The following is a 13376-nucleotide window of genomic DNA, read 5'->3' on the forward strand; positions in this document are numbered from 1 at the left end:
GTATAACAAAACACTTTGGCCCTCCTTTGAAAATTTTTAAAATTTTTTTTATTATATTCGCCAAAATCTAATATCTATCTATATCCTAGAAAATGACAAAAATTTTAAGTTCGCAATCCTACTAGCTAAGTAGTAACGGGTATCTGAACTCGAATATTGTATTCTCTTTTGTTTGTTATCAAATCCTTGACATGATTTTTAAATATCTACCCATGTTTTGAGATGAGGGAAAGGTATACACAATTAAGTATTCCACATTAATCGGGTTTTTAAAGAAGCCCTTATAAAGCCCAATAGTTAATACGGGTACATTATTGTAATGATATCTCATCTGAATTACCAGCCCCACAATTGTGTGTGCTTAAAGCCCCGATTAAGCTTACGGTTAGCCGTTCCCCAAGTCGCATTCTGAAGGGGTATAATCCGATTAGGATGTGCATTTGTGCCGGGGAATCCCCTTATATTGTCGGTTGGAAAAGCGGGAACACTAACGCGATTATAGCGGATTTATTTTCTCCAATTCGAGGGAGCCAAGGCAGTATTGACCTTGTGCATTTCTTATCACAAGCTGCTCGAATTATTGGCACAGCCCCAGGGTGGACCAGAGTCCTTGTCTGGGAGTGTCCTTGGCTGTCATTGTCTTGAACTGAGCGTGTTCCTTTGGCTTAGTGCTGCAACTGACACTTTGTCCCACTCGGACCTGGCCATCTGGACTAGAAGTGGCACCAAAAGGTGAGCAACGATTCGATTTGAATCTGACCGCCGATACAAATCAAGTCCTCCTGCCCGACCTTGAAGTGCTCAGCCTCGGCCCACATGGGTCAGGGTGTTCCATACAAACCCGCACTAAGATGGGAAACAAAAGTAACGCAAAGCGCGGCATTCTTGGCATAATGAAGCGCTCGACGAGAAGAAAGAAAGGCACTGAGGAAGCGGTGAGCAAAAACTAGATTGCCCCTCTGGCTGCACTTATGCGCTAAATAAAAATGCAAATCTAAATGCAGCTAAGAGCCGAGAAGGGCCCAAGAAGCCAGGCGAGCACACAAAGGAAACCCCACGCCGACGGCGCACAATGCAGATTCTTGAAGAATGAAGAACGCGCTCGAGGGCCCTCTAAGTCGACATCTGACTGCCGCAGTCTCTGGCGGATTGTTGTCTCCGGGGAGACGGCCTGGCTAATTGCAGACGCATCTCGGCTGCATCTCGCGGACTTCTTGTAAACAGTCGCCTAATTGTTTGCTCTGCATAGGTGTTGCGTCCCGAAGACGCAGCTCTTTCGAATGCAAATGCTGGCGGAGAAGGGGGAACTCGAGTGCCTGTCCCAGTCCCAACCCCAATCCCCTCCAGGCTGGGTACAGCATGAGCGAGCGCCTTGAATAAATTAGTTTTATTTGTGTCTGGATGTGGGGCAATCTAAACAAATCGTGAGCGGGGAGCATGGGATTCTGCATTTCCTGTGGGGTGACAACGGTGACGATGTCGCGTCTGCGTATTATGTAAATCACAAGAGAAGCCGAAACAGAGGGGCGCAGGTGGGGGAATCCCCTACGTCAATACAGAAACACACGCCTCTGCAGAACCCAACCTTTGCAGCATAATCATCAGCATCACAAGAGCATCTTGATAAATTGTAATAGGCTTTAAGCCTTCTGAGTGCGCATTCGAGTGAAACAGCACCCACTCCAGTTAGGTATGCTTACTCCCCAGGCAGCGGCAATAATTAGCCAGATTCCACTTTGTCGCAGGATGACAATGGCGCATTCCTCCTGCGGGATTTTTCAATCACCGCCAGACTCTTGGAGCAGCACGATGATGGCTGATTGAATTTCTGGGCTGACATATTCGAGCCGCGATTGTGATTGTGATTGCGATTGCTATTGCTGTTGTGATTGTGATTGTGTGGCATGTGTGGCAGCTGCTGCTGCTCCGTATTGATTCGGTGCTGATTGTGTGCCGAGGGCTTTGTTTCATCGCAGCTCCACTGTCTTCGGCGGAAGCCATAAAAAGATGACCGGGTGTGATGTACTGACAAGTGCTGGGTCAATGTGTCAAAAGAGAGAGCCCGATGCGGCTGTCCATCAGGCGAGATGACACATATTGTCGCTCGCACACCGGCCAAGTTGCAAGTTGTTGACTTATGCTGTTGCAACTGGAGCGGACTGGCGGTGGCTGCCACCCAGAGATCCGCTTTTACGGGCGCAATAAAACGCTCGCTTGAGAGCACCGTGAATATGTTTTATGTGCCCAGATGGCACCACGTGGCGTATACGCACTTTAAACCAAAATTGCCTTTTGTGCCGTGAATTTAGAAGAGGTACAGGCCAGAGCTTTGGGCAAATAAATGACAAAGCCATTTGTAATGAAATATTAAGGCCGGCAGTAAAAGGAAAGGAGCTGGTGGGGCGGGGTGTTGGACGCAGCGGGAAATGGGCCGGAAAACATCAGCATTATACTTATTCATTATGCTGCTGGTCTAGGCGGGGGCGTTTACGCATTCGCATTCCAGATCGTGGGTGTTAGTACGAGTTTTATTGGACGCACAGCACATAAACATGATGCGGTCCGGGCATTTGGAGCGTGGAGCACATGGCCCGAAGGCAGGAGGAAAATCGATACCCACATGGCCACATGAGCAACCCAAAGATCTGGCCAAAAGCGAGGCGTTGCAGTTTCCACGGCGCAGGTAGCTGAATATAAGTGGATTAGGGCATCTGTGTCAGAAATCAATTATTCAAATGGAGTCGCATGCACGCATCAAATTTGATTTCCACTCAAACTAAAGCAAAGTGGGTTTTCAAAAGCAAATTAATAGCTCTGTGCTTCCCGTTTTGGCAAATCTAGTTTTGGTCCCAGCCAGCAGCAAAAATAAATCCAACTAGATTCCTACGATGACAACAGCAAATCACGATTGCCCTTTATGGGCATGCCACCAAATAGGAAACGGGCATGATTGTGAATAAAAACCCTTTCAAGTTGTCACTACTGAAGTGGTTGGCTGGTTGGCTTGCTCGGCTTTTGCTGGCAACTTGGCTTTAAGCCACAGCCACAGCCAGAGTCCCACGCTCTTAGCCACCGAAATGTAAATTGGGCAAAACGCACGCCGAGCAAACTTTTGTTCCCATGGCTGGCAGAACGGGGGAAAAGGTCGATAAGAATATTGTTTAACTCAATTCAGCACGCGAATCTGAACTCAGCCCGATTTGTTGATAAAAAGTGAAAGTGGAAAGTGGAAAGCGAAAAGGCAACAGAACAGCGAGGGGAGGGGAGTCGATTCGCAGCCCCGGGCAATCAAATTGAAAATTCTCCATTGTGCAAATATTGATTTTGTTCGCTGCATAAAGTTTATGCGTCCAAAAAGAGAAATTCAAGTAGACCAAGTAGGCAAATTCGCCTCCTAATTTCCTCTGCGATAAGCAAGAAGTTGGAAACCATTCTCAATCCGTCTGCGATCTCAAGTGTCTGGGGCAAGGTCGCTTTTTGTGGCAGTCTCGTTCTGGCTTTTTTTGCCCGGCGCTAATTCGACGCCTCTGCCAGCGGAGTCGTGTGTTGCGAGCTTTATCTTTTTCCCAACATATTATTTATGGTAATCGACATCAAATGCCGCCATTAAGCTTATTGCCATGGCAAGCGGCAACAGCAAAGGCGTTTTCTTGCTTCTTTTAGCTGCTTTTTTTGGGCTCAGTGCTTCTGCTGTTTATAGGCTTCCAAAGCTAAAAATATTGTACATCTGCATGGGTAAATTCTAAAAAGATGTGGAAGTACATGAGCGGACTAAGTCGAACTTTTCTATACACTATGTGTTCATATCTATTCCCTGATAATAGGAATATAACATAAATTTCAGTTTTGATATTTACATTAGAATTTGTGTATCCTATAAATTTTTTTTTTTTCTATTCGTGCATTTGAATATGGCTTTGTTGATATTAATAATGGTCTATTATCTGTTCTAAATTTATACTAATAAATATTATATATGTTATGCACTACAGCGAATTGTATTGCCCCATTGAAATCTGAAGATTCTACGAAACATTACATATTTTCGCCGAAAAGTTTTGATTTTTTTGTCAGGGTATTTTAACAGAATTTGCATACAGTGTAGGCGATTTCTCATATTCGTTGAATTTTTGAATGAATTTATGACAAGCACGTCGTCCCTCCGCTGAAAATCTACCTCTCGTTTGGCAATAATTTGTTTGTATCTCATATTTGATTTTCGTTATGTGTGTGTGTATCTTTTGGCACCTTATCGGCAGATTATTTGCATAATTTGAGAATATTTTTCGAATCGAACATTGGCTTTCCGCGAATCGCTGCAGCTGCTCGGGCTTATCTAATGAAGCAGTGGCGAGAGATAGCGATTGGAAATCTCCTTATCCCCCGAATGGCGCGTGTTCAGCCAGCCCTGAATGTGTGCTCATTAAGTTATTGCAGAGCTGCTAATGGAAAAAGTCGTGCGATAAAAATGAATTTATTGCATTTTTCGGTTAATTTGCCATTGTAAACTTATTTAATTACGAACTTTTTCCACGCTAATGCGAACTTTTCAGCGCGCAAGGAGTAAACTACCTAAATGGGGATGGGTAGCTGCCCGCTGATGGATAATTGCCCCGAGCTGAAAGTGCCCCATTTCATCCGCTGCTGTTATAAATAAATAAACATTATGAAACCACTTTTATCCTGATTAATATCATCATGCGCTCACCACCACACATGCAAGTGCATATATACATATACATACACACGTACGAGAGTATAAACATTTTTGTTTAAGGCCCCGGAAAACTGCTTTTTAACCGCCCACTCGAACTCCGTCCTCCGCCCAAGCTATTAAAGATTATTAAAAGCACCTTGATCTCGGGAGAAGGAGTTCCCTCCCATGTGGCGCTGATGCTCTTGCTCCGTCGTGGCACGCAGGCCAAACTTATTGATCCATAAAGCGTATAAAACACGAGCAGTATTTGTATCTCACGTTGGGATGCGATGAGGTGGGCGGATTGTGTGCGGACTGAAGGGGTTGTCGGTGAAGGGGAAGATGTGCATGCGGATGATCTTTGACCTTCGGCAAGGTTGTACCACCACTTTCTATTTTAGGCCCAATTAGGTTGCAGCTATTCTCTTTAGGAATTACCCCGGTGAACATAAATCTCAATATGTACACAATGCTCATCGGGAGTGGGCCATGTCTTCATCTGCAGAGGTGGTTCCCTCCCCGGGCAGTATCAATCTTTCATCTTCGTCTGCATTTGTTATAGTCGAGCTTCCCTAGTTGAGCACTCATTTATGCATTTTATTGGCTCTTGGCTAACTTGGAGCACCATCAATCATCTCGATGGCTATTCAGCTGCGATCTACTCTGCCTTTTGTGCTTATATTTATTATTTGGACGGGCCGTCATAAGTGTTCCACCTGTTGGCCGAACCGCCTGCCCAGCAGTTTGCCAATAATTTTAATCAATTATGCAAATCGCATATATTGGCCCATGATTTATGCGATTTTCAAGACTGTGCATATACATTTGTATGTGTAAGATGGGCGAAATGGAGCGAGAGGAGCTGTGTTGACAGTCGGAACTGATTTGGAGCCCAAGGAGCCATTACTCATCTTTCCGGAAGTGATGTGTGTGTGCCCACTCACATCACTCAGCCCAGGTGAAGTGTTCTCGTGTTGCTAATAATATACATATACCCATATAAGAATAGACCCATTCTGGCTCACGTTTACCCAACTGGCTTCGAAAACAGTTCTTTCCAGATAAGAGGGCGATAAGAACCCTATACGAGTACGAGTATATGGGGCAATGCAAATAGCAGATACGCACCAGAGAAGAATTCGCTGCTCTTTCCGCTGCAACCTTCCAGCAGATTTAATGAATGAAATCAACTTGAATTAAATTCCTCCATATTGCGGCTTTGTTTCTGGCTTTATTTGTTTACACACACTGCAGCTGTTGAATCACCAGAGAGGCGAGAAATGTGTTTTCGGCTGCCTTGCTTTGTTTCGCTTGGAAGGTAATAAATTTTTAACACAATTGCATTGCATAAACAATTTCAAAACTGCACTCGGAACGGGCCTGTTTACACTCCGTTGTCGTGTCGATTACATTTTTGGCCAATAGATTTAACTGGTTTATTTCGACTTGAAGAACGCCCGCGCGCGAATCTTTCAGCACAGCCCACGCACTTTCTGCAGCATGGCCAACTTGAAGATACTCGAATCGCGCAGGGAAACAGATACGGATGGGCTCCAATGGCGGTGATATGGAGGTGTAAGCAGAGGCAGAGATTCAAACCGAGGCGAACCGAACCGAACCAAACCGAACTGAACCTCTGGGCCAGCGATCGAGTTGTGCGCCGCTGGAGAGCTCGGCACGTATTAATTTCTGCGGCAGCACTAAAGTATCCGAAAGATACGTTCCGCTGGTCGCGCACCAGCGCACATAGCCACATATGTGGGCAACTTCGCTGCCGGCGTCGCCAACTTGTTTGACAGCGAGGTAAACACAACCGGAGCGAAGATCTGCCTCGCCTTCTGTCCCTTCTGGATGTTTATATTTACACGTCCCGAAATCCGGATGGGATGGCATGGCATGGCGGGGGTGATCTCGATGGGTCAGATGCGCGACGGGTGTCGTTGATTTCAATGAAGAGCCACAATTTGTCGTCTCAAGTGGCTCGTTGATCTGCATCCGACGCGCTGTCTTCGAGTTCGTCTCGCGCTAGACAAGTATCTCGGTTTATTCTAAGTCTGAGAATCAGACATCCAATAGACATTTCCCCCAGCCTCTAACTGTTAGTTAGGCAAAATGATTGGATTCAACAGTAACATTGGCTAGCCCTAAGTCAGCTGTGCGTTCTTGATGCCATCGTATGCAAATGACTCCCATCGGAATCGGAGTTTTTGGCTAATTAAACGTTTCGTCGAACGGGGCCACAAATGAGGTCGAATGAGGCCAGCCGAGAGTATCTGCGATTTGTATTTGCCCATTGTGGCAGGCGGCTCTTGACCAAAGAGCGAATGCTTCCGCTTTGAGGTGTCTTGGCGGAAATGGCTCTTACAAATCAAATCAAATGTTTTGTGGCTTGAGGCTTTTGTGTCCCACAAAACGAGTAGAGTGTGTGTGCTCTATTTAAGCCGAGAGTTTTCACTGCTCATCCAATTATTCGTGGAGATGCTTTCACCGAGTGCGGGTCGCACAGATCAAACACCTACGAATGGAGTGAACTTGAATATCGATGCTGCTGGGTCAGCAGGGTGGCCGTGGCCCGAAACTGGTCTGGAGGAAGCCCCGATCACCTGCACCTAATGATACATAATTACATGTGGGCAAAGTTTCAGTTTCCAAAGCATTTTCATTAGTTTGATGGCCTTTCTGCCAGGGAAGGCCTGTTCGGGCGTTCCGGCTGTAATTATATAATCATTTTAATTGGATCCGGCAATGTTTGCCGGCGCGGCGGCTCCGTCGACACATAACAAAGATTAATCGTGCTTATGTCGGCGGGTCAGGAGACAAGAAGTCGAGCTAGACGAGCTCAAGTGCGAGCCATGGCTCTGTATCTTGCAGATACCTCGCCACATGCAAGGTCGCTTGAGTGGGTGGGGTTGGTATCCCGAATGCAGATTCCATTGCAATACAAAATTAATTCAATTATAACGGCGCTCTGCAGGTGCGACGCCCCCGCTTGACTTTGCCTTGGGCAGCCTCGGGGTTTTCACTCTGCCAAGACATTTATGAATTAGTTGCAATTTGTATCTGCCTCAGCTGTTTTTGCTACCTAAGGCCGCCCGCTCGCATTTCATTAGTCCCAAATTGGCGTCATCACGTGATCGGAGGTGATTCGGTCAGGGGAGCTGGGGGAGCCGGCGACAAAGGGGAAATCCGTAGAACTCCAAGCGGAACTCGGCGAAGTCTCACATTCACACATAAATTTCCAGCACTCCGGTGTATCTTTCAGAAGCGGCACTTCCACTTTTGATGAGCACCTCTCGCATCGCGCATCACTCCAAATTAATTGTGGGTCTATTGATAGGGCCCTTCTTTGTTTTGGGGAACTGACTCTGAGATATCTGTGTATTTATCCGGCTCTGGAAATTGGGCTGTGCGTGCCGCACGCCACATTCATTCACCGAAATTCATAACACTCGCCGGCGAACGAAGTGTCAAAAACAGTTTCATAGGCCCAAAACACCGTGCATTCGCTTGAATAATGTATTATGGTATAATTGCGGGGGTTGCCCACAGGCAAATCCATTCCGGCTTTTCCCAAAGCCAATCAGCCGGAAAAATTATGCAAACGCAAATAAAAGGCAGCGGGAAATTCGGGTCAGCAAAGATGTTAACAGGAACGAATCGCTTTGATAAACCGGAGCGAAAGAAAAGTTATTTTGTGTACGGAATCGATTAAAGCCGGTTGCGGATAAATTTTCTTTTAGTTTTCACATTCATGTTTTCGATGGACGGGGCGCACCGAATATAAGCAAACCAAACGAAAGCTATAAAACATTTATACCTTATATACAAATCTATATTTCATCTATATGAAAGTACTTTTCCGAATGTATGCAAAAGCATTAAACGCATGAATATTTGAAATTGGGCGTAGACGAATTTAAATAACTAAAAGACCATAAAAAATATGTACCATAAAAACACTATATTTAATATAATCAGAATGAAAGTTAACTTTAGCCCTTAAAAGTTGGAATATCTTTATTTACTAAACTGTTTAGAACCTGCCCAATATAAAATATGTGACTTTTAAAGCAGCTACAAAACGATGATGCTCTATGAACATTACGTGGAAAACTTTTCGCAATTATTCATTTTCCAAATCCGAAACTATTTACATCCCGCCAGCTTAAAAAGAACCCGATATGATTATGTGAGTTGTAAAAAAGTAAGTTCTGTTTGGTATATTTCCAACAAGAAAACATTGAATGACAAGGCTTCGACCAAAAACTAAGTTACGATTTGCAAGCATATAAACCTGATTTTATCAGAAATGTTGAAAGTGAATTTCAAGCTTCGATTAAGTTACGTATGAATACCGGAGGCACGGTGATCGATGGCGATTCAAGGGTCTTATCCTCATTATTAAATCACCTGCATTAGCCCTTTGCCGGCGATACTGAAAGGGATTGCAGGGCACTCTGCCCACACTTGGACCACTTGCCACCAGGACCGGCACTGCAATTCCCAGTGCCACATGCTCGACAGGCCACAGCCACCATATTAGTAAGCTGAGGTCAGGCATGCTGCCACTGTCATGCCCCACTTAACCATAAATACTCGAATTTCCATTGCAGCCACTCGTGCACGGAGGGCACCCGAGGAGCTCCACACCGAGACCCAGACCCCACACACACACTGCTCGGCCCCAGTTCCCAATTCGGACCATTTCAATTAGCAGACACCTCTCTGGACAGGACCCACCAAATGAACTCGGCCGTGGCGAGGCACAGATGGATGTGGCGCCACCATATGTACGTACGTACTACGTAGTACAGTGTACACATGTACTCGTGCATTCAGAACACTGGGCTGGAAAAAACTGCTGGCCAATATCCTGGCGGAAATTAATGTTGCTGTGGCAAGCACAAAGCCAGAAGGAGGGCAGCGGCGGAACGGAAAAAAATTGAATGCCACAAACCGATATGATTCGCTGCGGGAATGGGAGGGGGCGGATACCCGTCCTTTCTCCGTTGTCAGCAGTTCCTTTTTCCTGCTGCTCACATCGACGGATGAGGAGGGGCTCAGACCGCAGCCAGGCACGCCCCCACTCGAGTCAACCCAACCCCAGGCCCAAATCCCCGGAATATTGAGCATGCACAGCGGATCGGATATGCAACACGGCGGGTACGCCGAGTAATCACTATCAATTATATTGCTCAGCACGCGCATTGTCTCGCACTCCGCGCACGGCGGAATGGTGTGCCAGGATGTCTCATCTCCTGACTGGTGTAAGTAAGGACTTACCTTGCCATCGGCATCGGCGTGGGCATGGTATCGCACCTCCAGCGATCCGCCGAGCACTGCATACCAGAAGCGTCCCTGCTCGCCGGCGCGAAAAACTGCGGGGAGGAGAAGTTTGGGTTAGCCACCTCCGTCACATAGTTAATCCCCGCAATCCAGCACTCACGAGTCACCCCCTTCTCCAGGTCCTCATAGAATCCGCACATGGCCAACTGCTGGAGCGCAGATCCCGGGAGGCGACACAGCGGCTCCACGCGACGCAAGCGGCACGAAATTAGCTCCACATCACGCAGGTTCCGGTCGCAAGGACTGAAAATCGTTAAAGCATGGTTAGACGTTATTGTACTTTAAAATCACTTGCCGTGTTAGTATAGTTTCCAGATTAATAAAAACGTGCAGCTTATTAAATATTTGTGTGTGCACTTTGAATTTTATAAAAGAGAACACACTTGAGCCACGCCAACGCAAAAAACAATATCGCACTCATATGTGATAGCTTGTTTACATAAATGGTGCATAATATTTGTTGAAGGTGGAAGGTTTCAAAGAAGGTTTTTCGGTATAAACGTCGAAATCTCGGAAACTTTAAAGGACACGCTTCTTCCTAATCACTTTAATAACAAATGTAATCTAGAAGACAGTGAATTGCAGTATCACCATAACGCATTACAAAGTAAAAGGTATCGAATAGTCGAGGCACTATTATATAGTTTTCTTTGAAGTTTTCATTGTATTTGATATCTGATCTGATAGTCCATTATCTCGGTCATAGCGTTTTCACTAATTGATTCTCAGAATAGGTACGTTTGCCATTTAGCTTTCATTTCGGCTACTTATTAAGTTTATTGTTATATAATAACCTTCTGCATTAATGTTAACAGGAAGATTTACCTAGCTTACCACAATGAATTATCAAAAAGGACAATTATAAAACAATGCAAAATGCTCCTTTGAAATGACAAATGCTAGAAATTAATACTGGTAAAGGACTCTGAGAAATGATTCGTTTCTGAACTCAAAACAACCGAACAATAGACTGCAATAAGGAAAGAAGAAACCCAAAAAAGAAGAAGAATAACGAGTATTTTGCATTTATAATTTACTGACTCTATGAAAAGCACTTCACGTGGATTATTCTATTTTTGAATTCGGACAAGGCCATAAACTGAATAAAAATGAGGAGAAATGGCAAAGCAAAGTATTAGTTCAACAATGAACTCAAATTAAAAATTCCAGTGTCATTTGTGCTCGGTTTGTGCGCGCATTAAGTATGCAAATTATATTTTTTGCCTGTCTGTGTGCAAGTCAATTGAAAAATGAATAAATAAGTATAAGAGTTTCCGGGCAAGAATCTGCAGGAAACGGAAGTCCGCCCAGAATAATAAGAAGAAGGGGAGGGAAATGGCGAAGCAATGAGAGCGAAGCGTCAACTAATTGCATTTGAGAAAAAGTTACCTGTCACATCTAATAAGGAGTTCTCAAATCCACGAAGTACAAGTAAGTTAATTTTAAATAATGAAAATCAAATCACCTAAGTCTTATTTTGCTTTAAAAAAATGTAAAGTTTTTCCCCATAGGAAAACAGATCGCGCTAAAAATGATGATATAATGTTTTTACATGTCTAACAGACAACAAATTGCGCCTTGCTGCCATGCGGCATGTTACCAAAAGTTTCACACAATTTTCAGGCGAGCTCCCGCCCACCATAAATCCCCCAGAGTCGCCCACACTGGAGGCCCCCACCCAACTTCCGCCTAATTAAAAATTCCATAAAACTCAGACGGAGCGGGTGCGTCCGCAGGAAGGGCTGACCTGGGCAGACAAAGGCTGCTTGCAGTCAGGAATAGATCCCAAGCTTGCCCCTGGCCGGGCATCATCTGCATCGAGGGCTACTTTTGCAGCGAGGCGTCTACTTTTGGGCGCAGCCTGCGAACAACTTTCATCCGGCTGCTGAAGGTGAGCTGTCTTGCCGGGCTCATGCATAATTCATTCGCCAGTAGAAGCGGCAATTTCGGGAACCGAGTGCCGAGAAGGGGGGCCACCAACCGTTTCTGGGTTTGTCGTTAACCAAACAGTCAGGTCCTAAGTGCTTTCGTGGGGCGAGGTGGGCGAAGGATGAAGGACGAAGGGGGTGATCCAAAGAGCCGGAAGCGCGTTGGGGCGCATCCTAGGCAGCCAGCTCGTTGTTTATTATAATGGTTTTTGCGGTTTTTAGGCGCACGCCCGAAAGTTTAGTTTCGGAATTTTGTAATTGCCGTGCCGGCGATTCGTCAGTCTTAAAGCTGCGGGGAATGGTGGCCTCCTCGCACACATTAAAGCTGCTTCGGCACACGTGGCGTATGATAAATGTGCGGCGGCACTTGTGAGTAAGACGACTGTTCCTCCGCCGGGAAGGGGAAGCCATCAATATCAATTGCTGTCTGCTGGCTTTGCCACTTCACGCCTTACGTTCTGCGACTACCTTGCCTCCTGCCAAGGATTCTCCGTTGGCATGCACCGAGTGCTCCCGCGTCCTTTGCCTCCAGGTGCGCTTAAGCCCAGATCGCTCTTGATAAGCCGAATTACCAGTCGGCGTGACTTGCCCTTCGTGGCTGTGCCATTAATTCTGCCCAAATTAAATCGTTTATTTTGTCTTCGCTCCCTACTTCAGTACCAGGCCATTTGTATTAGGTCCATAAGGAGGAGCAGCCGAAGAGCTGCGAAAGAAATCTGGATGTGCATACTGCACCCCGGAATCCTGGCACACTGGCATCCTTCGCTACTTGCCCCTTTTTCTTTGGGCGGGGCAAACAAAAGGCAGCGGGCTGCAAATGTTTGCCCAGGCACAAGGCAAACAGTTTGCTTTAAGCCCTTGCCACTTGACCTTCCTTTTTTTGCCACTGCCGCGCGCAGTCACATGAGTGCCCGCTGACCCCTGACCCCTCACGCTTTAGTGCGAGTGCGGCAGAAGCGTTTAAGCGTTGACAGAGCGTGAAATTTGAAGAGATTGTCCTGTGATTGATGGTGTGTGGGCGGGGCGGTTAGTGGCGGAGGCACGCCCCATTCGGATAACACCAATGAAATATAAGGCCACTCTGCAATAATAGAGTGTGCCGCACAACTGAGCAGTCGGTGGGTCAGGCGGGGCTAATGGTAATGGTAATGGTGGCACTCGTCCAGAGATGCCCCAGTTGAAATCCAACAAATTGCATCAAGTGGTTGCTGAGAAGAATGTGTGCTCGATTCCCGGCCATTTACGGTTGGGCAAATTGATTTAGACACTTTGAAAAACAATTCTGATCTCTGGTCAATATTTGATTAGCTCTATTCGAGTTCAACTTAAGCTTAAGTACTGCGCACTTACTAATATAAACTTGGTTCTTCCGTACTTGTATTAAATATTTTACACGTTAAATGTTG

At 45.8% G+C, this 13376-nt stretch overlaps 1 protein-coding gene across 2 annotated transcripts in view; it reads right to left on the minus strand.

Annotated features, from left to right (window-relative positions):
* The window catches only part of LOC6733267 (rap guanine nucleotide exchange factor 4), a 40137-nt gene that overhangs the window by 23589 nt on the left and 3172 nt on the right, over positions 1 to 13376 (minus strand). For both annotated transcript variants that reach the window (XM_016167423.3, XM_016167424.3), the window contains 2 exons: positions 10143 to 10285; positions 9980 to 10074 (listed from right to left, as the gene is read on the minus strand). In XM_016167423.3, coding sequence (XP_016026159.1) covers positions 9980 to 10074; positions 10143 to 10285 — 238 coding nt within the window. The remainder of the gene's footprint in view (positions 1 to 9979; positions 10075 to 10142; positions 10286 to 13376) is intronic.

Source organism: Drosophila simulans, chromosome 2R (genome assembly GCF_016746395.2).
Source record: "Drosophila simulans strain w501 chromosome 2R, Prin_Dsim_3.1, whole genome shotgun sequence".
Classification (NCBI taxonomy): Eukaryota; Metazoa; Arthropoda; class Insecta; order Diptera; family Drosophilidae; genus Drosophila; species Drosophila simulans.